The sequence below is a fragment of the Motacilla alba genome, chromosome 1 (assembly GCF_015832195.1).
Source record: "Motacilla alba alba isolate MOTALB_02 chromosome 1, Motacilla_alba_V1.0_pri, whole genome shotgun sequence".
In the NCBI taxonomy this organism is placed as follows: Eukaryota; Metazoa; Chordata; class Aves; order Passeriformes; family Motacillidae; genus Motacilla; species Motacilla alba.
In genome coordinates, this window is record NC_052016.1 from 8,378,095 (window position 1) to 8,405,096 (window position 27,002).

Here is a 27,002-nt window from a genome sequence, read left to right on the forward strand (position 1 = left end):
AGACGCGGTTCTTAATGCAGTAATAAACTATCCAGTCTGACTGCAGCTATTTAACAGTTGGAGCAGAAAGCCTTGTTTCTGGAGGAAAGGCTCTTTCAGCTCCCTAATTAGCTTTGTTTTGGAAAGTTTTGGCATGCAAATGACATGCCATAAATCACACAGGCTTTAATGAGAAGTAATTTGTCTTCTGGTTTCTTAAAGCTGCTCTCAATTCAGACAGGAGGAGCTTTCCCTTCCTTTCTTTCCACCCTGCCACACAAAACCTGCAGGTGATGGAGCATCTTGTGCCAGGCTCCAGCAACAGCGTCCTGTCTCACCCTCTCCAAATGCTTCCAGCTGCTCCTTACGCCACTTTATGTGTTCTGGGCTGTGCCCACACACAGAAGAATAAGGAGCTCGCTTTTAAAATCAACTGAAAGCAAAGATTTCACACCTCCAAATCAGGATGGCTTGTGCTTTGTGGAGCCCAGATATCAGCTGTGGGGACATGAACTGACAAGGGGAAACTGTGGAGTTTGGAGCAAGCGGAGGCTGCAGACTCCTAAAGAAAGTTGCTGAAATAATATGGTAATTTATGCAAGAGCATGGCACACAGGGTCCTGCCTGTGCATCAGAAAAGGGCCACTCAAACTGCTGATTCCAGCAGAAACACACAATGTGATCAGCAGCACTTTTGTACAAAAAAAAACCCAAACTTGGTGTCTCTCTCATCCTTGCACATGCGTGTGCAGAGTGGGGGATCCACCCCAGCAAACACCAAGGGCGAGAGACAAGTGTGGCTCTCCATTTCCTGACAGCAGGAACCAGACTCCCTGCTCCTGCACGTGCATAGGCAGGAGTTCCTTGGCTCCTTTTAGACTTGAGGGCCAAGTGCACTTTTCCAAACCTTTCACAAATGTGAGCCATTAAAAAAATAGACCCAAGAAACCCCTGAACTGCTGGTAAAGAAAACATTACTGGCTGAAGTGATGTGTGTCTCAGCGTGCTCCAAGCAACTTCCACCAGCAAAATCTGTTCATCTCAGAGGAAAGTTATTTGGACTCTGAAATGGTGGCTGGTCTCTTCATGCCTTCAAATACTCACTCCTCATCCTGCTGCTGCACTGAAAACCTCTTCTTTTAAGGGAGTTCTGTCTTGACAACATTCACTGTGGCAAAGGGGTGCAATGGCTCCTACTGGCACCTCTTGGGGCCCAAAGCACCTATATAGCTTCTCAGTTTGCTCGGGCTGACACAGGCAAGGATGTTTTCATATCTGATGTCTGCATATAGAGAGAGCTGACTTAAGGGGTTTTGTGTGGAAGCAAAATTGAACTATTTTATCCTTCCTTTTGCATCAAAATTAATTTGATTCCTGTCTCCCATGCCCAAAGTGCCAAGGCAGTGTGGAAGCCTTTCCAGATCTGCCCAAAGCTGCTTGTACCTTCACTGCTGTTACTTCTGCTCTCAAGAGACCTTCCCAGGGGACAGGCTCACACCAGGTAAAGAGTACATCTTTTAGTAAGAGACAGAAATCAAAAGCTTTTCAATGAGTCAGTGAGTAAGAGGCCCTTTGAATTGGCTACAGTATCCAAGCAAACAAACAAACAAAAAGAATCACAGCATCATAGAATCCTGTTACATTAAAAAAATCATGACACCTAGTTGGACTGGAAGGAACCTGTAGGATTTTGAAAATCCCCCTTGCTTGACTTTCTCACCTCTTCTTACCTGAATTCTACGGGGAATAAAGAGGAGACTAGGACAAAGCCCAACCCCAGGGTATGTCTTGGCACAGTGCAGGCTGTGATGAGAGTTTGTGAATTCTCCACCTCCCCTCTTAACCCTCCAAAAGTGGGACCAAGTGAAAGAGAGGGCTGTACTGGAAAGAACCCCACCTTCCAGCAATGAGAACCGTTACAGGGGTGTAATTCAGGGCTCTGCTGGCCCCTGGTGCTTGAGGGAACATACATCTGACCAGCCAATATGCATCCAGAGGAATTTCTGGGAAGGATATTGCAGTGTTCTAGCTTGCAAACTGAACCTAGAGACGACCCGCTACCAAGCCTTCTTTCAAGTATTTTCATGTATTAACAAGTGTAATTTATTATTTGAGAGGTGTTTGTTGACCTGAATCTTCCTGGTGCTCTCTATGGTAACCTGTTCTGGCACAATTCTTTAACTTTTTTTGACCAATAAATTTTATGTTTCCTCATGCACATGTTAGTACAAATACAAAAGAGATAATGGGTCAGAAAAGGCAGCAATTCTCACAGGAACAGACTGCTATGGTTTCCTGCTTTGGTGCTGGGCACAATGGATTCCTCTAGGCAGAACCATCTGCTACAGAACCACACCCAGAATTTTCTTGTCAAGTTTTTGATAGTCTTAGTAAAACAGGAAAGTTGCTAGCTGGAAATTCTGTGCAGGCTTAACAGTGCCAGGCATTTGGACAGCTGCAGAAGCTGGCTTTTACCATCAAACTGGCACAGAAAACCAGTTGCATGAATAGATACTTATGCTAAATGTGGAGGGTGAGGCTCAGGATCCTACAAGTGCTCAAGGCCACACAGATACCTCCCACAGCACAGATGGATTTATATAGTTTATTTCCTATATGGAGAAGGGCCTTTATGCCAAAGAAAAGTTATGTTTTCCTGGGTTCCCTTTGAAGCAAAGCTCTGAAAATCTGTCAGTTGATTTGAAAGGTGGTTCACAGAAAAGTGATGCTTGAGAACCCATCTGTGCCAGCCCAAAGCTGCTGTCTGTCACTGCTGTCACACATATCAGCAGGGAGCAAAGATCTCGAGGAGCATCCCATTCAATACCCAGCACAGCTGGCAGGACCCTATAAAGTATGGAGAGATGCAAAACTTTTGAGCTCACCAGAAACTTTCTGGGCCTGTCATTAGGACCTGTGGGTAACTTCTCTTCTGCATAGTGCTAAAAAAATCACCTCACAGTTTCTCTGTGATGCAGTGAAAGAACTGGAATGGCTTGAGCACTGCCCTTAGGCTGAGTTGCACTAATGTGAGCAGAAACAATAATGGATGCGTGTTAGAGCTTTTCAGCTTTTGGTGCAAACATAAATGGGTACATGGGTTCTGATTCAGGAGGGAAGAGCTGTCTCAAGTCATAACATTCAAATTACCATTGTTTTCTCTGAGAGAAAGGTACACAGTCATTGCAGAAATCTAATCATGCACCCACTTACATCTGTAGGTGCTTAAACAACCACATAAATAAGATTCAGGCTCGAGACAGATAGATCTGGAGCCAGTTGGGTCTGGCTCCTAAGTGCCAAGTCTTCTGTGATAACTGAATGTGAACTCCCACACCACACAGGGGCTTTTGGAAATTCCAACACCTGCAGAAAGTCACTGGTACCACATAGGAAGAGGTACCAAGCACTTCCATTAAGGAGTAGGAAACCTATACAAGGATCTACCTTCTGTAGATCGACTTTGTGTTTGTCTCAGGTTTTATGCTCTCTGTGTTACGTGCTTTACGTAACACAAAACCAGTGCCAGCCAGGGTGTTGCTGCACAGGTGCTTCTACACAGGGGCCACAGCAGAGCTTGTTGCTGTTGCAGATTCTTTCTCTTTATCCCTGGAAACTTCATCCATTAGGAAAGGTTTGCAGAATTCTGATCTGTGAACTGTGAGTGCTGACATTAGAGGCAAGGGAGTGATTTTGAGAGGTCAGTGAAGTGCAAGACATGAGTGTGGTGGCAGCCTCTCTTGATCAGCCAAGACATCTCTGCCCTGCCTTGTGTCACCTGTTAATGCCACTGCCATAAGGGTTGTGGGGGCCTGTCAGAGACCTGCTAAAATGTTTTCTCCACAGAACAGACAGGCACAGCTAAGTCTGTGTGAAGGCCCAAGAGAGCCAGTGTGAAACACAGGCCTGGCAATATTAAATGTATTCTTGTCTTAGAACAGATTGCGATTTTCAGCCAGTAAATTTTTAATAGTATCTATGTAACTAAATAGAAACATTGGCTTGCAGACAAAAAGCTCTTAAGATTAATTATTGATCTCTTGTTGATATTCAGAGATGCTTCTCATAGGCAACATGTGAAGCATGTTTCTTAGGAGCAATGTTAAGCCTTTGCACAGGGCTTGCATCAGTCATGCAAGCCTTTCCCTGTGTGGTACCAAGGGGTTGGAACAGCACACTCATCTCGTGCTGGCCTTCTCATGGCATGAAAAGTTACCTTCATGCCCTTAGTGTCACCACTGAACCTATTATTCAGTTTAGTACTAGGAACATGGGACATTCCTGACTTGGTGCCAGAGAGAAGTCCTGGGTACATTTAACTTCCCAGTGTGCCACCACAGCCTTGGGGTCTGGTCACACAACAGCATCTAAAGCAATGGCCCTGCCCCAGGGACCCTCTCAGTACAGTCTGAAGCTAATGCAGGGAATATCTGGCAGAAGCAGGTATCAGAGAAGAAGGAGCAGTAAGACACAGTATCATGACACACGAGGTCACCTAGTCATTGTCAGAAGCTGGAGGAAGAAGAGAGACAAACAGCTGAAATTTATTATATGTCACCTAAATTCAAGACAGACAAGGGAACTAGTTTTTGATGCTAATCATACTAAGAACTGATTAACTATATGAAAGTTCATTACTTTGCTGCATTTCTCACTCTGTGTTCCTTCCTCATATTGGGCAATTTGTTTGAGTTTCAGAAATAATCTTTCTCACTTTGCCATCACAGATGCTTTCAAGACACCATTGCCCTTGCAGCTGAAGTTTCTCCCCACCTGTGTTCTCTCTTCCCTGTGCTCCTGCCTAGAGAAGGTCCCTCAGTGGTGCCCGAACATACCAAAGGGGGGTGTGTGCTCCGCCTTTGTTGAGCAGACGCTCTCCTCGTGTGCCCATCTGCCATAGGTGGCTGAGTAGATGATAAGGAACTTGGATTCCTGACAGTGGAGCTTCAGTTCCTGGTTTTCACATGCTGATTTGGTTTTGTATTCAGCTAAAGTAGAAGCAAACAGCAATATGATAGCGTGAGGCAATTTAAATAGCTGGGCTGTTAATAGCAAATAGCAGCAGGACAGAAACCAGCTTTCCTGCAAATGCTGTTGCAAGTGACACACGGCACCTGTACAGCTAGACACAAAGTCAAGAGCAGAGTGCTTCTTCCAAATGAATTGTGCCCAAGTGACTGTCTAGAGCCTGTGGCTCCGTCCTGAACAGAATAAAAAACACTAATTTTGCCAATCTCCTTTCCCAGTGAAACAGCCTCCCTGCTTTCCTGGCTTTCTTTCCCCTCCTGCTCAGCAAGAGAAGCTTCATCCTTCCCTTTTGTCTCCCCTGGGGACACTGTTGCATTCTACACGTGCCTCAGCTGCCTCTGCACGCTGATCAGTCTCGGGCAGGGCTGGCACTGCTCAGTGACAGCGCTGAGCGAGGCACAGACAATGGCAGGACACAAGGCCAGGACGGGGTCCCCATCCCAAGCCAGACAGTGCTCCCAGCTGTATTTGCACTGTTCCAACAAGGTCACTGGGTTTCCCTGGGTGGTACTATCCAGCAAGGGCTCATCTGAAAGTTTGGCTGGCAAAGTGATGTGAATTAGGTACCTGAAAAAAATCCCCCCCTCCCTTGCTCAGCTGGCAGAGGCACCCTGGCAGCACCCTCAGCAGAGGTGGGGAAGGCACTGAGCTCATCTTCATGGCTTATCCCTCCTAGGGTACCCCCGTAGACCTGCCACCTGGCCAACAGGGCTCTTCCTGGCCTAAGCAGCCGCTCTGTTGGTGGCACTCGACCTTCTTAAACCTTTCTGGTTCAGTTGAGGTGCCAAATTTTTTTATGGCAGATAAGGTCAGGGAGAAGAGTTTATTCTCCTCCAATTTTTTTGTCCTCAAAAATGTGAAAACGGGAAAAGAAGATTCCTGAGCTGAGCAGAGAAAAGTGAAACCTTTTCGTTAGCGAGCCGTATCCCTGTGAGTGGAGGGTGGATGGTGGTTCTTCGGGAACTGGAGAGAGAAAAACCTCCCATCTACTCATGAATGAAAACATTATTGTTTCATCCAAAACAGAGCAGATAAAACAATGGGTTAATGTTCTTGGTAACAGTCCAGTTTTTTCTATTCGAGCTCATCAACAGCCACAAGCTTAAGTGTAAAAAGGAGTGATTTTGAAAAATATTTTGAAAACAGTTTTGAAAACATTTTGAAAGATACTTGACCTACTGCAGGCTGTGACTTCTGCAGAAGCACCTGCCATGCTGTGCACACATAAATAGGCCAAAAACCTGGGGTCTGTGCCCAAGGACTGACAGCCTGCAGCTGGACTCTTGAGTTTGCCTGGCTATGCTGGAGGGGCTGTGGAAGTACATATAACCCCAAGTGGTACCGGACAAGGAGAAGAGCCCAAGATAAACCTCTGCAGATATGGCAACAATAATTCTAAATAGGTGAAAAACCAAGGGATTTAGGCAACTGCCTCAGTGCCCACTTGAAGGCAAGGAGACTGCAAAATATACTCGAAGTTATCCTGAAAGGATTTCCTGAGTAAGGGTGTTTTCCACTGCCAAGACTAACAATATTGGTATCTTACCTACAAATATAAATTTCCTGTCTCTAGAAATCATGTCATTTGCACTGGAATTGGACTATTCCTCAATTCTGAAGGCAGCAGCTGCTGTTGAATACAATTTTGACCAGCTTTATAAAAATTCAGATCACAGAAAATACTGTATACTCAAAGAAGCTCATCTCCCATGGGAAAAAATATTGAGCAGCTTCTGAAAGTAATAAACAGGATCCCAATTCACTTTTGATTAGCAAAAAGAGATTTCTAATGACACAGACACTGCTGTGATATTCAAACCCATCTACTATTAATAATGGACTATTAAGCTACTATTGGTAATTGCAATATACAAAAATAATTAAACTATTGATATAATAAAACAGATAATGAAAATTTTAAATTTCAGGCATTTTTCCCCCTAATGACTGGCCCACTGTATCTCCCTGCGAGTTCTTGAGTTCAGTGCTTTACCAAAGGTAACATCTGCCTACTCCCCTCCATCTCTCTGCTCTGACTTCCACTTTCCATTGCGAGCTGGCCCTTCAGTTTGCTTGCCACCTACTCCTGTTCTACCACTGATATCTATCTTAGTGCTCTGATCAAAGAAAACCCCCTTAGTGCTTTCTCTAAGGTTGGTATTTCTGTGTTGGCTGGTGAACCTACCCATAAATCATCATTCAGCTGTTTTCTTTGGGACCCATTTCCGCCACACCGGGAAAGAGCTGAGCCCCCAGGCTACTGGAGCTTGTTCTCACATACCATAGCAACAATGAGAACGATTAAAAACCACCAATAAAGGAAACCTCATGAGGATTATCTTAATCGTTCTTCCCCTTTCTCATGTTTACAAAGTGGATTCTCTTTGAGGCAGGATTTGTCCCTTCACATATTAGCATGCAGAGCACAGGTGATTCTACAATAAAAGCCTCTAACCAAGTCAGCACATGTATCTTCTGGCCATTATTCCATAAACAGGAGATATTTCTGAATCTTTGAAAGCTTTGGGCCTAGCTCCTTAAGTATTTTTTGCATAATCATTCCTAGGATACCTTCTTCATTTGGATCCTTAGCCCAAGCATCTGGTTTTGCTGTTCAGCTCTTTCTAATATGACATTATCATTGCTATCTCACTAAAAATAATTTCCACAACATTTTTCCTTTCTAGTCTGATGTCTGACATCTGCCCCTGCCAAACTACACTGGTCGTTAAACTGGCAGCAAACACCCTGAAGCTGCAAACACAATGGAGAGCTAAGGTAAAGTAGGAAAGAACAATTTGTTATCAATCCAGGAGCCCCAAAACCTCACACGGATTTATGCAAAGCCTTATGCAGTGGCATTTTAACCAAAACAAGCAACAAAACACGCAGAAAAACACATTTGCCTGATAAAGATTACTTACTAGGTTTGCATTTAAAGGAGACAAGGAGGAATTTAGTGGTCCCTGGACACAGATCAGGCCCAAAAACCCGACTATTGACAAGGAGTTGGCAGGATCTCAGGTTTTGGCATTCATCCAGTACTTTCTAGAACAATGGGCAGAAAGGATAGTCTTGACAACAAGGTATGAAGCTATACAGCAATGAAAACACTTAGTTGTACTTTGTTTTACACAGGAGAGAAATCACAACTTTTTGGGTATAAACATGCAAGAAACATCTGCATTACTGGATCTAGGCCATAGCTCTACTGGACTTGGAGTCATGGCCAGCTTTATGGGAACACATTCATCACAGCCACGCTCACAGCAAATGAGGATGTTACCAACTTCTTGTTGTTTGTCACTTTTCCCTCCGCCCCTGGGGAGGCTGGCCAAGCTCCCCTGAGTGCCACCACAGCCTCCATGGTGCAGAGCCCAGAGCACGTGGAAACACACGAAGCCCCTAGCTGTCTCACTGACATACTTCAGGCACTTGTACACTCCTGAGCACATTTATGGGAGTGCACTGTCCAGGGAAAGAATGGCAATAAAAAAAATGTCTTCTTATCCACTTCTTCTTGATCTGCTTACATGTACCTGGACATGTTCTGTAAATAATCTTCACTTGAAAGAGTTCTGACTAATGACAAGTACCACTCAAGCTTTAAGCCATGTGTAGGACCTCCTGCTTAAGGGACACTTCCTTCTCGCTTGCAGTTACACACATTATCAGGTATTTACTTGACTTGCCACAAGCAAATTGGTTTGATTGGATAGCACAGATGTGCAAGTCTATCCTCAGCCTCCTTGTCTTGTTTTGTGGGGTGTTTTTAATGCCGTTCTAAGGCCATATCTACTCCAAATTTATTGGCCCAGCAATATATCCTGGTTCTTACAGTGCAGCTTCCCTGAGAGTGGCAGCAGAGGAAGACCACAGACAGGTCAGTGTTATACACAAAGTGTTGTGTGGACTCTCTCCCAGTCTGGCAAAAGGACTGAGTGCCTGTACTGCTCACACTGGTGCTCCCACTCCAGCTGTGCTCTTGGAACTGTAGCTGCAGAAAATATGAAGACATTGCCAGGGCCAGTCTTTCCAGCTTTTAACACAGTCACAAGCCAAAGCAGCTAAAATCACCCAGTTTAAATGCAGCAATGCATTTAGGAAATTCTTATTCACCTCCAAAACTCAGTTAAAAGAGGGCTTTTCTGACAGTGTTTTTAGATAGTCTGTGTGGTTGTATACAGGATTCATGATGTTTAAAATCACAGCAGGCTGTGACAAAGCAGGGTGTTATCTCCAGGTCACCCCACTCTTAACAGGAGTAACTGTAATAAACCATTCTGATGGTTTTAGGTAGTCACTCAAAATCTTCGGCAATTTTTGCTTTTTTTCTCATCAGAAGAGGTCTCAGTCATACCAAGAGACCAAATCACAAATTTACCACTGTGGTGGCACAAGCTGCATTCCTATTTCCAGGCTGAGAGAGTTGGCAGTGGCTGGATCTCTGTTGTCATCACTGGAAACCTTCCCTCCCAAGCAGCAATGACCCACATTGGCTGCACATTGCAGTGATCCTACAGCTCCCATTGGCAGGGGAAGAGGACATCCATCCAACACCTTTTCAGCATTAAATGCACTCTAAAGAGTTTAAAAGGGAAGGAAAGCACAGCAGACTTAATTTTATCAGTCAATTTTCCTTTTACAGAGTTGCAAGTCAAAAAATAACTCCTCCTTAATTGGGATAGTTCTGGAAGGGGCCAGTGAAATAGAGTTACATCTTTAGTAAATAGAGATAGCTGTTCCCTGCTGAGCCACCTTCTGTTTGCACCTGAGCTGAATCATCTCCTGTGCATCTGTTTGTATTTTCTCCTGGCTAATGTGAACAGCAGTCGCATTTTCTGTCATGATGCTGTGCAGAAGCACGCAGCCACAAAAGCAAACAATGATACTCAAAATAGCACCGGGCAGTTACTGTCAGATCCAGCCAGATCCAGCTTTGCAGTGAGCCCTCTGACAAGAGTCTCTGTACTTTATGCCTGTGATGCTTCCTCCCAGCTACAGGGCATCATCTCAGCTGCCTGTGCAGACTGCAGATCCACTTCCAAAGGGAAGGGAAGGAGGGATGAGGTCACTGGTGCTCTTTTCTAAGAAATCAGTTTACAAGATGTGTTCCTTCTCCTTAACAGAACTGGAACTCCTTGAGATGCAGAGCATTTGTATCTGACACAAATTCGTGGCCCTTGCCAAGATGCTTTCATGCCTTTGATCAGCCACAGTGCCCAAATGATGATGGTAGTTTATATAACAGTTACCCCATGCTGTGTTTATTATATTCAAGGGAAAAAACTGCCCATGGAGACCTCACAAAGGCACTCACAAGCCCAAAATAATAGTTGGTGCCACTTCACTGCAGTCAGTTAATATAACAGTAAGGATGCATCTGGCCTGCTGTTTTTGGTGGAGAGATGTACTTTCACATGGCCCATAGGTCATGTCTGGAATGTCCTCAAAAATTGCAGTACATCATGGGTGAGCCACACTTATAAAATTGCCCTAATACTGTTTCTAGAGAGAGGATATTACTGCCAAACCACTTCATAATACCCTTCAACTCAGTATTGGTGGGAACAGACCAATTCATTCCTTGATGTCAAGAAGGAAGGTGTGGCCTACAGCCAGAAATGTTGCAAACTCCATCAAAACTTCTGTAAAGCATTTACAAGTTTAACAAACAGAACATGTTCAGATTCCACTGACTACTCATTTTTGCAAAGATTTACTGAATTTGGAACAACGCTGGGTATTTTTCACTAAGATGAAACAAGCCTTTGGCAGTACGGTAAGTCAGACCTTGTTACAAAAGTCTCCACAGCAGAAAGTAATAATTGATGAAGTAGAAATAATTTTAAGCTATACTGAAGCAGGCCCAGCAAACAAACTGTAGGATGTTGCTGATGCAAATCAGGTAGTCACAGAAATGCAGGTATCTGCAGAAATTCTTGGGATTTGCTGTTTAGCATTTGCTGTGCCTTTTCAGTGAGGGAAGACAGGCAAGCAACAAGCCAAATGCCAACCAACACGTCATCTATTCACTGGATTTGTAACCCCACTCTGTCCAGTGCTTGTATCCTCCTCTGGGGTACAGGAGGGCCTGTGTGATAGATTTAGGACTTGTCAACTCAGTCATGACCAGCCCTTGAATGGAAAGGAGCAGACTATTTTAGGGAACTTTAAGAATGGGATTTCCAAAGCAAGGTTCATTACAACGGAAGGCAATCTTCAAAGCTCTCACAATCCTACAGTAATACCCTGCTATCCAGACAAACCCTTCCATGTGTAACACTTTGGGTGGTAAACTGCCATAGGTACAGTGTTGTCTCATCCAAGGTGGAGAACACTTTCACAGAAACGGCAGGGAAACCATCAAAAACATTCTGTACCTTGAAAACCTTTACAACATGTGGTACCTGCAAAGAGGTGGGTGCCACACAGTTCCTGGGCTCTGCCATCCTGGTTTCAGGCTCCCAAGCACTGCACATGTCGGGGTCCTGCCCATAAACCGCTGACTGAACGCTGATGGTTGAGTGCCGAGGGCAGTGCAGGCTCAGGTGCTGCCCGTCGCAGGCATAGGCAGTGTGATTCTGCAGGAGCTTCGTTAGGTAACCTAGAAAATATTCAGCTCTGTTACAACTAGCACAGGAAATGACAAGCTCGTTAGATAATAAGAAAACCACAGTCAGCCTCCGGAAAGGGCATTGTAGTCAAGGTTATAGGTCTGGCCTCCAGCCACCCAGTTCTCTGAATGGGTCACCCCTTACGTGCTCGTAGCTCTCTGGGCTGGGAAACACAAGGTCTCGTGGCAGGGAGTGCAGCCCTCCCAGCACTCCAGCAGCAGCAGGATACGTTGTACGGACAATCTGTGGGCTCAGTCCCTTGCCATTCGTGGCTGCTCATGATCCCAGGGCGTGTCTGCAGCAGTCAGAAGGGTATTGCTGGGTTTTCTGGGCCAGGTTCTTGCATTCCAGATGCCTAAGGTATTCCTTATATGTCTTGTTAAAAGGATGTGCTGTACTTTTGGGCTCGTGGGCAGCTGTGTTTCACACACTCTTAAGTGTAATGGAGGAAAAAAGCCCCTCACATTTTCTTGTGGGAACATTTTCTTGTTGTGGCTCAATCAGGGGCTTTTTTGTATCGTTAAAACAAAACTTAGTTTTCTCAAAGAAAATACTGAAAAAAAGTTCACTCCTTTTAATTAATTAAAATTTGTCCTTAAATTAAAATGTGCCATTTAATTTTCACACTTCTGCTCTTCATAAACTTTCCCAAAAGACAAGAGATTTTCAAAAAAGTTCTTAAATAGAAACTTTAGTACTCCAAGCAAAAGATAGGAAAATCATGTAATCATAAAATGGCTTGGATTGGAAAGTTCCTTAAAGATCTCCTAATTCCAACTCCCCTGCTACCTTCCACTAGAACAGATTGCTCAGAGCTCCATCCAGTCTGGCCTTGAAGATTTCCAGGGATGGGTGAAGCATGTCAGTCCTCTGGCATCTTTTCCAGCTCCAGCTGTGCATCTGGATAATGAAAATCAGCTTCCCCGTCAGTTATTAAGTCTGGAGGAAGGAGAAGCCTGCTCCACTGTTATCTTTACTGTTCTCTGTCTAGAGCCCAGGGGAGGACAAGAGCCAGGCAGATGCACCTTCCAGCGCAGCAGAGCTGTAGCTGAGTTCCCTGCCTCACTGACCTCAGTCTGAGCACTGGCACTGGAACTGGCACAGAAAAAAATTCATGCCCTGCATTTGCACTCTGGATCTCAAGGAGACCAGTCCAGCAGCAATCCCCACAGTTTCTCACGGGTTAAAAGGAATAACCAACCCCACAACCAAACCCATCCCCTACATTTTCTGTGTAACTGAGATCACAAATAATTGAAGTTCCTTGCCAGAGCCCCTCCTCTGTCAGCCTGCTCCTGAGAGATGCCAGGAAAATGGGCCGAATGCCCGACTGCACCCAAGTGACTTCACTATGGCCAGTGCTGCAGAGGGGCCCCCTGTGGCATTTGCTGAATGCCTTTGGCATCACCATCGTGGCATAAAGGGCCACAGGGTCAGGGTATTCAGCCCTACATGAGCTGTGGGCACTCAACACCCTCACAGGTACGACCCAATATTTTAATCATTTCAATTCTTCAGGTTTTAAGTTACTTGGGGCTAAGAGTGCTGTATACAAAACAGTCCAGTATTCCCTAAAGAATATCAGCTATGCTGTGATTTGGATGAGTTCCCTGGCATCTTAACTGCTACTTTGATCCTGCAAATTCCTAATCCAGCATCTAAGCACCTTTGTCCAACAATTGCAACTATTCAATCCTTTAAGAAAATGTCTTTATAAAAAAATTTGCTCTGATTCTGTAGGAGCAATATGGTTCACTTGTAAAAATGACATTAGATGGACTGGTGAAAATAAGATATCTTGCTCTCCAGCCTTCCAAGCAGCCTAAACATGACTCTGCTGTTACTAAAATCCTTGTGGATTTGCACACAATAAGGGATAAAAATAGTAATGGAAATTGCTGAAACCTAATGTTCTCTGATAAGAGGAGTGGTGACATAGTATCTAAATTGCTCATCTCACATGGCAGACCACGTAAACCTGCATTTTTCATTACTGCAGACACAGACACGCGTGGAACAGTCAGTCCTTTGCAGCTCACCGCCCATGCTGAGGGAGGACTCCCACTCCAAAAGTCACCATTTCCTCTTACCCTTCTCTGAAAAGCTCCAGGTTCTTTCCTGTCCCCATGCTGGCCCTCTCCTCATAGTGGGGCACTGCCTGCCCTGCACTCATCAGTCTTCTTAGCAGCTGCTACTTCTCCTCCTTCCCTGGGTAGTGTGGCTTGTAGTCGCCCTGGCAGAAGGTTCACCTTCTCGAGACCATGTGTATCCCTATATTGTTACTGACTTCTGTTCAGAAACAGATTATCCTGGAGGGAGCAAATTCAGCCAAACAACAAGGTAAAGTTGGGGGGAAATCAGGTGTGATCTCTACCACTAATAACAGCTGTGATCAGGAGTGAGGGTTTTGTGAGCGTTGAACTCTTCCTGGGGCAACTTTCTGTCTTCTCCTTTTGTGCTTACTTCATCAATATCAGTTAGCTGTGAATCTGGGGAAAACTTGCTTTTACTATCGAAATATGGGAGCTGGACTACAGCAGACCCCCAAGTCCTGGTCCCCTGCATGTCAGAGAAGTCTTCCCTAGCTCCTGTATGGCCAATGAGATTCCTTTTCCCTGAAGAGCAGGGCAGAGGGAGGGCTGGAACACAACCAGCAGGGATGGAGTGAGGTCATGGCTCTGTGTTCACTTGGGCTGGGCAATCAGAAGACTTATGAGTTTTGGGGTTTCTTACCCTGCGCAAAGAGAATCATAACCAGACCCTATAAAAAAACCTGAGATTACTTAATGTTTTAAACCTAATATTGTGGTTTTTTTCTTGTTTTCCGGATTAGGTAATGGAGGGGGAGATGGTGTTCAGCCGCACCACGTGTCATTCTGTAATAAGGAGGACTATAAAGTTCCTCTTTTGTCAGAAATAATAAATGTCACTCTTTAAAACAATATGAAACTATACCAAAAAAGTTAACTACCATGAGAATTGTCTAAATTAGAAGACCTTGGCAGTACTGCAGTGTCCCAGTAACATCTCTACACCTCTGTGTGAAAGCCCCACTAGGCGCTTTCCCATTTATCCAGGACACACATTCATAAGCAATGTATGGAGTGCTCTGCATCTGGAATCATGTACGAGACGTTAGAGACTGGCTCAGAAGTTAAGCCTAAAGCACACGGGAACAAAAAGATCCCATTATTTGGAGGCCAGAAGGTATCATCTCATCCAACTGTCTGTCTAACCCAGACTACTCATTCATTGTAATCTTTTACTGAGACTCAAAACACCAGTACAGAATCCAAGCATAATCCTTTCTTCCAGAATTAGCCAAATTAGTCACAGCATCCACTGTGTTGACAAAGAACTTCAGCTAAAAAACATAGCACCAGAGAACCACACAAAACAATGAGGCCGAGCAGCTGAACAAAGCCTTACTGATCACTTTTTACTGAAAAGGGGAACTGATAAATGATTTTAAAAATGACTGACAAAAAAAAACTGGCGTAGGAGAATAAATAGATACTTCTTTGTATGAAAAAGAATTCTTAAGGGGTTATAGATTCTCATACTTAACCACTTGCTCCAGGCATAATCACTTTGAATAGCAATGATAAGGGTAGGAGTGGACCTGAAGGTATGGAAATCCAATCCAGATTTTTTTTTTTTTCTGCTTAAAAACACTGAGAATCTGGGAATTTAGAAAGTTCTGCATATGTTCAAACTCCCCAGATGCAAGGATCAAGGAGAAGAGCATTTCAGGCTGTGAGCCCAATGCCCAGCACACACTAAAAGCAATCTCAGCATTGGCTCAGGTAATGTCTTTTGGGTAAGAGAGCAGCTTTGCAGTGCAGTATTTTTAGAGGCTGAGTAGTCCACAAGCTGTGAAGGTTCTCAGAACTGGGCCTTCATACACAGATTTAGTAACATCAGTTCCTGTGTTTTGTTCAATTTAGTTTAATTAGCACAGAAATTTGCCAGCTCATTTTAAAGACATACCCATCTATTTTAGATCAAAAAAGATAGAAATAGCACACGTATTGTTGTGGGAGTCCCAGAAGGCAAATCCATCCGGTAAACCTCCATCAGCTCCCACAGTTCTGTGAAGAATTGTGCCAACACTCATTAAAAATACACAAACCAGCTTGGTGAATTTGAAGACAGATATTTCATGCAGTGATAGCAGAATACTTAATAAACTCTACTACAAACACCATTAGAAGCACGACTCTGATATTGATTGGTGTTTGGGATCCAGCTGCAGTACTTCTCCAGCAATATTTTCTCTGTTGGTTTGTGAAGGAAGCACTGAGGAGAAATTACCTCCTGAGTTTCAGCCCCAATCCCATCTGCCATACCCTCTGCTGCTCTTGAGGCAGCTATGCCACAGATCATACTCTGCCAGGGTTCCCTGTCCACAGGCACAAGGATCTCATGGCATTCCCTGTCACCTGACTGTCTGCAAATTGTCTGCTATGTTTCTAAAATTCATGACACTATGTTTCTTGCTTAATCATTTTATTCTTTTTTATCTAAGTGCCCTGTCAACATTCTGTTTGACTCATTCTAGCCACACTCCATGTCGCAATCTTTAATCGGTAAGAAATACACTTAGACAGAAGCATTGCTTATTCTTCTTGCTGCTCAGAAATTAGCACAATTAGCTTTACTCAGCACATGCACGTAAAAATCTGTAATTCCTTAATATCTGCCTTCTTGCATGTCACCAAGCTGATTTAATTTCCCTCCATGCCTTATTTTTTTCAGTGTGCCTTTTTCCACTGTTCCTCTCAACCCTTGCTCTCTTTGCTAGTGACTACCATCCTACCAATTTCAAACTTTCACTTCTACTGCAGAGATAGCAGGAAAAGTTAGTTTTCTGTGCAAGGAAAATGTTTTTCATATAATCACTCTATTTTTTGTATTATCTAATTTTTTTTTTGAGCAATGATAGATGTTTACTTGGAAAAACTAGGCATAATCTACTTTCACTAATAAGATAGTGACCACAAAACCCCATTCCATTTCTAAATGCCTACTTTGGTTTCAGAGCACTCAAAGTTGTTGCTTTTCTTAGAATCAGTCCTTGCGACTTTTCAGGTGCCCAGTTCTAAAGGATATGAAGCTTATGAGATCCTGACCTCTGTCCATCTGCCATTCCTTTACTCCGCTCAACACCATTTAAGATTAATGGCCAGTTTCAAACCTGATGGGTGCAGGGCTCAAAGAAATAAAGTTCCTACAAGTTTCATGGAAATTGAAGCCTGAGCTACCACTTTCAATTCAGTCTCAATGGCTAATGCTGCAAGTGAACTGGCAGCTGGAGAAACAGGATGGTTATCCTGGAGAGCCATCGGCCTGATGCCAATGGAGCAATTTGTTTCCACTGGCCTTAGTGACAGATGAAGGATTAAGTCTGCAAGAAGAAAATGCTCAAGTTAGTGGTGATGATGCTTTTGGGGTAGTATGGCAGTCTAAGCAGTGGTCGAGATACCAGTCACATTTTCCATGAACTGTTCTAGCCACACAAATGCTTTCCTAAGGAGGTTGTCTTCATTTTTTCCCCCTCATGGATCATAACATGAATCATAACCATCTTACTGAATCTAATTCCCACTGTGTGTTAAATCTGAAGGTCAAATTAAACAAGAGCTTAATTCTACTTCGGCCAGAGAAAAGGCCAGGTAGCCATCAGATAATTCAGCGCAAAACCTCATTCGCACTCCAGTTTAAACAGGGTTTATTCAGACAGCAGCAGCACACACAAGAAGCCAAGCTGTTAGCTCTTCCGAGAAAAACAAAGCCAGGCCATCATAAATAAAGAACAGACCTGTAACTTTTTGATCCCAGTTTCTCCAGGAACCACACAACCTCTTCCTCTCTGTGTCACTCAGCTCAGACTGGCAGTTAAGTGAGTTACATTTTTGCAGAGTGGGAAAACACATGAACCCTGCACTTCCACACCATATGCCTGTTCTGTTTCTCACATCCTCCCACAGGTGTTCTCTGTCCTTCATATCTACACTTTCCCATTCCCTTGCGTTGCCTCCTAGGAATGATGCCTAGGAGTTTATTGTATCCCAATGGCTTTCTGAGGAAATTGGAGAGATCCCTATACACTTCTGTTTTCTCACTCGCTTTCTGTTTTTATTTCCTTCTTGTGTCAGGAACAGGCAAACTGTTCTTGATCCCTAAAATCTTGGGTCTGTAGTAAACTCCACCCTGTCATCAGTTATATTTCTCTCAGCTATTCCATGAAGACAGAAGGGCAAACACTTGTCCTGGGACCTAATATGGAACTACTCCAGTAGAAAAGGAAGATTTTCTCCATCCCATCTAAAGAAGGCATGGGTTAGGGGGGACTTTAAAGCTCTTTTCTGCCCTTGCCAAAAATCTTCCTTTTAATTGGAGACAGAGTAGCCACTTCTAGTGCCATTAACAAGAAGTAACAAGAGAAAGGCTCCGTGGGCAGCAACTGTTTCTGGAGACAGAATGAGAGACTCTTTATGCCCAAAGACAAAAAACTTAGAATATTCCCAAAGACTGCAAGTGGAGAACCTCAGGGGCTAGAGGAAAATGTTTGTCTGAAAACTCAGATTTATGATCATGAACCTTCATGTTCCCCAGTAGAGCCAGGGGGCTGTTCATTGCCACCTCAGAAAACAAAACACAGGTTTTGTTTTGCAAACAGAACTTTGACTCAAGCTCCGCATTTTTTTTGTATCCCCACTTATATTGGAGATTCAGAAAAAAATCAGAAAATCTGAAAAGATCAGAAAAAATCAAAAATCTGGCAGCTCACAGATTTGCAGTGCTATGATGGTTTATAGTACAGTAAGTCCAAGCTAGAAAAGCAAAAATACACTCCCCACTTCACTCTCAGCACTTGATGATTTTCTTTACACCAACATTTCTTTGTCCTCTACTCAGTTCTAGCCCAAAGAAATGAAAAGTTAAAATACTGCAAAACTATTCTGAAAGAATAATTCTTGTCTTCCCATCCAAGACTAAATACAGTGAAGAAAAATGAACAGATATTTGTGGCTTTGAGACCCTCATTCAAAGCCCAGTGAAATCCTTGGGAATCCTTCCAGTGACTATAGGCTTTCAATTAGGTCTTATATAGTGAGTGATGTTTTAAAATTAATTCTAAATTAAGAGCCAAACCTCACTGGTATTTAATTTGTTGCCAGAAGCCACACAATAGACCTTTGAAGCAAAACTCTTAAAATGCCTAGAAATTCAGATTAAATGACTCACCAATGCTGAACAAATAAGGCGTAACCACGCCTCCTGCTCTTCAGCTCCCTTAAGACACTATTTTCTCTGTGTTGGGTAATATATCAAAATATTTCTATTTTAATTGTGGATTATGGCTGGCAGATGACAGAATTCTGCTAAGTGTTGACTGGTCAGACAGTGCCTTCTCTGTCTGGGGACACTTCCAACAAAAGCTGAGTATTTATCTGGAACAAGTCCGTAGTCCCTTTCTCTAATAAAGGTGAGACTGGAAACCCTGCTTTACTGGGAAGGATATCAGCAGCAGATGGAACAGGAAGGCACAGGGGAGCTAATCCCTGCTATTTATTTTGAATAAAAATAGCATATGGTATGTCAGGTGCCAGCAATCTGCCCAGGGAGAACAGAGAGAGTTCTGCCCCAAAATTGTGAGAATCTGATGGACTCAAACATGTTGGTCTCTGAGTAAGTGGAGCTCAGCAACTCAAGTTTTGTGTCTCATGTCTGAATTCCCCAACATCTGTAGGGGCAAGGGCATCACACTATCCTTTAATTCATTTTGGAAGAGCTTTGGGAGCAGCAGCCCTTTTGAGGATGAAGACCTAGCTTACTGTAAAGGCCTCATAAAATGTGTAAGAACTTGACAGGACCAAAGCTTTTTCCTCTCTAACAAGGATAACTAAATCTCATCAGAGGATTTAACAAAAAATATTAGCACATCTGAAATGTGGTTTCATAAGATACCCTTCCTCAGAAAGGCAAAAAACTGCAGGAAAAAGCCTGAAACAAAACCTTGGGTCTCAGCACCATGATCTAAACTAAGATCTCCATTCTGACACATGCCTCTTTATTCCACAGAACAAATCCCAGACCAAAGCCCACTTTACTCAGAGAAACTTTAAACCAGACTTCGAGGTTTAACTCACACATTACTGAAATGAAACACATTTCTAAAATGAAATGCTTTTCTTTAAGTAAAGCAATGAACACTTGACCTTTTCAAGGCAGTATTGAGAAGATGCATCATTGCATCGCTCCTTCTAGCACTTCTTTAAACATCCTGGTTGAAGGACATGCTACAATTGCCACAGTGAGTCAACAGAACCGACTCGAGAAAATTTGGATAGGATTTTATCTGACCAACACAAAGCCAACAGAAAAACCTCTGCATCATTGTGGTTGGTAGTGATTGATCCTGCCACATTACTACAAACAAAGCATTTGCTCAAAGCGTTTGTTTGCTTTCCTTTTACCTGGGGGAATCTGGGATGGGTGAATGCCACAGAACTTAATGGAAACTTTTAATGCAGAAAGGTCACAGGAGCAGACTATATTTCTTGGGTGAACTGGTTTGCTTTTTCATTAGATCCACTTGTTTCTGTGGTTGGGTCGGGAGACCAAGTCTAGGGAGTTAAAGCGAAGCTCAGTTCTGTCGGGACTGTTTTGCAAGAAAAGACTGAAAACTTGACACCAGTGGACAGAGATTAAAAGGTTCTACCCCTAAGCAGTGGCTGCTTTCTGTTAACGTCCAGAAAGTCATTCCTCACCCCAGTTATGCAATCACAATTACTTCATTTTTGATCTTCAGTTACAGCCTCATTTTCTTGAAAGCTGCCCAGAAAACCTGGCTGGGACTCAGGTAAAGAAAGGGAGACTGAGTGGTGAGTGAGCCAAGGAGGCGAGGTCAAGCCTGAGCTCAGAGCAGCAAGGAGAACAGAAAAAGAAGGAAGGAGCATAAAAAAGGGGTGAATGGATGTTCCTCAGTGTTGCCAGAGAGAAGGAGTTTGTTCCCAGATGGATAAGGGGTCAGTTCACTTTGTCAGCAGACAGGGAAAAGGTGGGAGAAGGAGTGGGGATAGGATGGAAAGCTGAGGCCTTTTCCCACTGCCAGCATGGAGAGCAAGGGGATGAGAGGAGATGAGGAGCAGTGATCCCTGCTCTTGGAAAGGTACCCACAGAATGCCATCATCCCCAGCCAAGCCAGCTCTCTCTCAGAAGCTGGGCTTTCTATAGCACCAGGACACCTACAGTGTGAAACACTGGAAAGAAGTTTGCTGGGTTTGCCAGCTCCTTGTTTGGCCTGTTTTGAGAACCAGTCCTTGAACACAGAGGAGTTGTGAGGAAATGGCTGTCATAAAGCCCTCGTGTCCTGAAAAATGGCCCTTCTGACAGGGTCCTGAGAGCCCAGGGTGTTCAGAGACTGGAGAACCAGCAAAATTCACAGCAGCCCCCTGGCATGGGACCTGATCCAAAATGTGAAAGATACTACTGATCACTGAGAAAATAAAGAAATATTTTAGTTAAAAGGTGTGCTTTGAAGAACAGGCATGAGGGGAAGAAAATTCGGTAGTTGTAGGATCACTCTCATATTCATGAAGGTCTAAGGAAAGAACTGTGAGATTAAATCTCTCTTCTTCCAAACCTTCAGCTTTCAGTTTGAATTTGGGCATGAATACTTGGATTCCACTTTGAAAAATTAATCACACTGAGGACTGCAGACCTCAGAGCACATCTCCACTTTCAGTAACTAATAAATATAGATTCATGGAATCATTAAGGGTTGGAAAAGACCTGCAAGATCATAGAGTCCAACCTTTAAATTTCTTGTCTGTTGCTTCAAGCTGCTCGAGAAACATAGATTAGCAGATTTTTATTGTGTCAACATATGAGAAACTATTGTGTCAAAATAAGAGAAATTCTTATTTCCAATAAGAGAAACTACTGAGTTGTTCTCACAGAGTTGAATTTTGAACTGCTGTTGGTGTCTTATTTCAGAACATTTTTCTCCCCTAGAAAATAGCAATCCTTGAAATTGTATTGCACAGTGAAGAAATGTCTCTCTTTAAAAAAACCAACCAAACAAAAAAGCCAACAAAATAGACAATTTTTTTTCTCATAGTTAAAAGCTAGACAGATGAGAACAAGAACCTCAGCTGTAGGTAGTAGAAAGGATATAGACCCCAAATACAAGTCAAACACTATACACTGCTCCCTGCTCCGCTTTCCAGAGAATCAAACAGATCCCAGGAGGGAGCATCTCTGGGTTGTTACGAGCAAACAGCGAGGTCTGGTGATGAACAAACAGGCTCTGGGCAGGGTGGAACTGCTGGCAAAATTAAGATTTGCATTAAGGGAACAACAGAGATTACATGGGCAGGTGTTGGAACCTGGCAGCAATGTAGGAAGGAACTCTGGAAAGCTGTCAGAATGGTGAGGAGAGGAGGAGAGAGGAAGAGTTTGGGCTGTTGGGGTAGAGGCCTCATTGCACTTGGCAGCCCCAAGGCACCTTTAAACGGGCCAGGTTTGTGGCCATGTATATTCAGCAGAGTTTAGGAAAGTCGAGTTGCTGTTCCTGCCGAGGGAGGGAGCAAATAAGGGAAATCAGCAGTTCCGCAAACTCGTCTGAAAGCTTCTGTTATTGAGCTTGTAATTCTTTAACAGTATTAAACAGCCTGAGGATGGCACTGCAGGGTGTCATCTCACCTCTGCCAGCTCCTGGGCCACAGCACCTGCTTTTGAAGCAGCTAAAAACTTCTCCCTGTGCTCTGCATACATTTGTTTTTAAAGGTTACAGTAACTTTTTTGTCTTTTTTGTCATTCTGGATTAGATCTCTATGTTAAAATTAAAATGTGATCAGAATTTGTTCAGGCCTGGGAGCTTCCCAGTCTGGTAGGAATTCTGGAGTCTGCTTTCCTTTTCTACATTTTATTTACTAAAACGTCTGCATGTCATGTTTAATACTGATCTCTGGGGCGAGATAGCCTTCTTCCCCAGGTCATTCTACCTATTTGGAAAGCTCAGCGCACAATGAATACTGAAGACAGCTGTACTCCTGAAATTAATATTGGATAACCTTATCTAAATAACATCATTTTTAAACTGAACACTTTTGTGAACACTTTCCTACATAAAGGGATAATTTTTAACTCAGTGGCTAGTTGAAAAGGAAAATTTGAACATTTGTTTTATGTTATTGTGGAGAACCACCATGTGATTCCAAAACTAACATCCCAAACCAGCAGTTAAGCAAAAAACAAAACAAAACAAAACAAAACACCAAAGAATGAGACAGCAAGCATTTAAAAGCCTTTTACATGTGAAAGGAATTTAATATGAGAAATGTAGCTTATCCAAATATGTAATTCTGGTCTTTATATTTCATGGCTGCTTGCTTAGAAATTTTCAGGCTTGTGGAGCTGGACACAATTTTAAAAATTACAAGCTGTATTTTTCTGTTGCTGAGGAAATAGTTTCTACAGAACCATGACTAGCATTTTGAACTGTATCAACACGAACTATATTCAAATGCATAACAACACATATTGGCTATTAATTATACATTAACTTTGTTCCAGTGCACTCGTCTGGCTTTTGGGAAGTTCTGCTCTGTTCAATATGGGTAAGGTTTGCTTTCTGCCCTAGAGGCAGTTCCTTAAGCTTCCAACTGCCAGGAATATGCTGTGCACGCTGTGACACATAGAGAGGAGAGAAACAACTCTTCTAAATAACTTTGTAACAGCAGTGCAATATCCTGGAGCACTAGAAATGTTAAACGAGTGCCGTTTTTACAAACAAAGAATAGAGGTTGCTTCCTCATCTTGATGGAAACAAGGATATTTTCCCAGTTCCTGCATTCACTTCACTTTGCAGTGATGCAGCACCTTCCCAGAGATCTGTGATTCCTGGGCAAAAGCTGGTGCCAATGCTCCCTGAGAAGGGACTCCCCTCATCCACTCCTCTCATGCTACCAGGCTTCCCTCCCAGCAGAGAGAAGTGCAGCACTTGTTCGCTCCCTCAGGGCCCGACTCCAAGTCAACAGGAGAAAGTGGGAACCTTTCCAGGGACTTCCACGCACTTTTGGTCAGGCCCTGGCCGATCCACGCCCAGCGTTCCCACCGCGCAGCGACAGCTCAACTCCTCGTGTCCCTTCCCACCTGGCCCCTCTGGAAGCCCTTAACCCTCTCCTCCTTCCTGCCTTCTTCCCGGCACATCGGGCCCGCGCTCCCCGGGGTGCAGGCCCGGGACACGGCCCCGCAGAGGGGTTACGGAACACGGAGCGCTCCGGGAATTCGCGGCTCCGCGCGGCGCCCCCGCCGGGAGCCCGCGGCCGCTGCCCTGGATGCGGCCGGTCCCCTCGGGGCGTTGCGGGGGGCTGACAGCCCCCGCCAGACCCTCCCCGCGGCGTGTCCGCCTCCGCCCGGCCCCTCGGCGCTCCGCAGCCTCTCGCACCCGGGAGCCGTCACTCGGTGCCCGCCCCGTACCTGAGAAGTCGGCGAGAGCCGCGACCTCCGCGCCGCACACAAGGACCACGCAGGACAGGAGGCGGAGGAGCCGCCCGGGCTCTACCTGTGCGCGGCGTGGGTGCTGCCCCGCATCCCCGTCCCTCATGGTGCGGGAGAGGGCGGCTCGGGGCGGGGGGGCAGCCCCGCCGCTTCACATGGTGCAGCCGGTCCCGGCTGGCGGTGCGGCCCCCCCGGGCCGCCGGGCGCACTCGGGGCTGCCCTTGCCCCGCGTGGGAGGAGGAGGAGGAGGAGGAGGGCGAGGGCGGAGCAGCCCTGCCAGCGGCCGCGGCGGGAGCGGGTCCAGCCGGCGCGGGCACTCGGGACGCGGGGGCGGCGGGGAAGGGACGGGAAAGGACGCGGGCTCCCGGCGGCGCCGCGCCGGGCACTGCCCTCGGCGCACATCGCGCGGCCGGGCTGACTCAGACCCGGCTGCACCTCGCCCGCCCTCCCCGGCTCTCCCCACCCCTCTCCGAGCCGTTCGCGCCTCCCTCCCGGTCAAAAGGCTCGGTTTCACCGTCTCCCCCATCATTCTTGCTCGGCAATAGTTGGAAGATTGTCACGGACTTACACACACACCGCGACTCGTGACCACATTTCCCCGCTTGTGTTTTTGCCGAGACAGGTGCAAGGTGCTCCCCATCACTCCCTGTCCCTCACAGCCCAACTTCCCTGCGTTCCCTACTCCAGACGCCCTGGGCTATCGTGACAGACCCTGTCAAGTCTGCTGCTCCAGCCCCGCTCCTGCCCTCACACCTCGGCTCACGGGTCTCTGAGGGAACCCAGCTGGGACCTACGCCTGCCAGGATCTCTGGATGGGGGATTTCAGTGGGCAAACAGCATTGGCTCTTCCATGTTGCAAAACGACCACCTCTGTTTCCTCACAGACCGTGCGTGACACCACCTTACCACAGTCCCGGACTCCAGCTCAGCGTGCCTTAAGTGTGTAGGCTTGGCTTAAAGCTTTCACTGCGAAGTGAGGAAACATCTTGAAGTTACTTTGAGAGACTTCAAGTCGTTCCCTGAAATCTTTTGTGATACAGAAAAGTGAACCGGTGAGAAGTTCAAACAAAGTGTCATTACTACCTGCTAAACTGCCTTCCAATGTAATTTGGTGCTGCTTTTAAGGTATGAGGGACTCAAGGGAATAAATCAGGACAGCTTCCAGTTCCTGTAAGAGCTGTCCTCAGGAAAAAGAGCATAGAACCAACACTGGAAATGGGGCACAAAAGCATCTTTTATCCTGGGGCTGTGGGTAAACGTGAATGTCCAGCTGTTTACATCCTGCCATGCATGACCACACTGATCTTTCTCCTGAAAAAAAACCCATGAGTGAGTCGGTGAAAGAGGATGGAACCAAACTAATTGTGTTAAATCTATTCCTCTCCTCCTGTTCCAACTGAAGTTGGAACGCATCCAGATTTGAATTTCCAAAGTTTGGCACCTCTTTTCAGAGGTTACACTGAACTTTGACCAACTTGGTCCTCACGTTTGAATCTGAATCCACTTTTGTTCTTCTTCACACACTGAAAAACAACTGAGTAACACATATATTAGCCTATGTTTCCTTAGTCTTGGGCAGATAAGAGCAAAACACGTTTCACATGAACCTGTCTGAGGTCAGGGACGTTCCATCAAGTGTTACTGAACTCAGATAAATGGGATCAAAGATGCCGAAATAACAGTATAAAATCACTCTGAAACATCTGCAACTGCCAACGCAGATGGGGAGAGAGAACAGTAGCTCTGCAGGTGAAGCCCTTGCTTCTGGCTGCTTCAGATAAGGACAGTGTTTGCCTCTGAACTCAGCCAGTTACCCTCTGCCTTCCAGCGGGGGAACTGAAAGGAGACTTGTGGAGTCTCCCCCCACTCCCCTCCTTTTTCCCCTTGACCTTGCACCTGATCATTCAATCCGACACTTCCTGCACTTGCTGTCTCAGGTCAGTCCCACCAAAGGCAGAAATGAATGCTGGGGAACAAGCAGCACAGATTTTTAAAGAGAAGCATTTGGAGGCCATACTTGGATCTTCTAGAAAGGTGTTCAGATAATTTGGGTGAACTTACCTGTCTAGCCCAACTTCCAAGCTGCTGTAACCTCGTATCTGCCATAACTTCAGGTGAGTCCAGTCAGACCATCTGTGGCTTCAGGATGCCAAACCTCCACTCCCTACACAGCCAACGGAGAGATATCTCATATTCAGGCCACCTGCTACAGCTCTAGCAGGAAGTGTTTCACCTCCTTCTCCCACATCTATCTGCTCATTAATCCCTGGAACAGATGTCAATAATGACCACTCTGTTGCAACAGATCTGTGACAAGTACACAATCAACACAGAAGAATATATAAAGCATCAAAAATAACTGGGAAGTATCCCATGCTTGTGCTTGAAAGGCTTTGAATCAGAAGGTCTGATGAGCACTTGTGAACCTTCTCTTCCCAGTGAGATAACATAGCTTTTTCTAGCCTGGTGGTGCTGTCAGCAAAAGACCATCCCAAAGTGCAGGAATGAGCCTGGGATGCTTTTGGCACTCTGCAGGTATAACCCAAAGGCAAAGGCAGTTTCCAAGTGGAATGAACTGAACTGGGAGAGGTTCAAAACGTAGGTCACATCCAGGGAGGTGAAGTAGTGAGGGTGCTCCTGCTTGTAGACATCTGCCCTCAAGGGAAGCCTTCCTGTGAAGGAGGAAAACTTATGGACACTGTGGCTGACAGGAACTGAACAGCATTTACATTTTTTTTACATATATATATATATATATATATGGGGGGGGGGGGTATAGTGGGAGTTTTTTCCCTCTGAATGGGGGCTACTTTGCTATTCAAAATTACCCTAAACCAAGTAACCTAAAATATAAAAAGTAGTCTT

The 27,002-nt window shown here is 44.9% G+C and overlaps 1 protein-coding gene across 2 annotated transcripts in view; it reads right to left on the minus strand.

Annotated features, from left to right (window-relative positions):
* EVA1C (eva-1 homolog C) overlaps positions 1 to 24,465 on the minus strand; it is a 36,655-nt gene extending 12,190 nt beyond the window's left edge. For both annotated transcript variants that reach the window (XM_038124583.1, XM_038124509.1), the window contains exons 1-4: positions 24,117 to 24,465; positions 11,418 to 11,614; positions 7,932 to 8,055; positions 4,815 to 4,967 (exon numbers count right to left, since the gene is read on the minus strand). In XM_038124583.1, coding sequence (XP_037980511.1) covers positions 4,815 to 4,967; positions 7,932 to 8,055; positions 11,418 to 11,614; positions 24,117 to 24,243 — 601 coding nt within the window. In that variant the 5' untranslated portion in view covers positions 24,244 to 24,465. The remainder of the gene's footprint in view (positions 1 to 4,814; positions 4,968 to 7,931; positions 8,056 to 11,417; positions 11,615 to 24,116) is intronic.
* Positions 24,466 to 27,002: the final 2,537 nt, after the last annotated feature.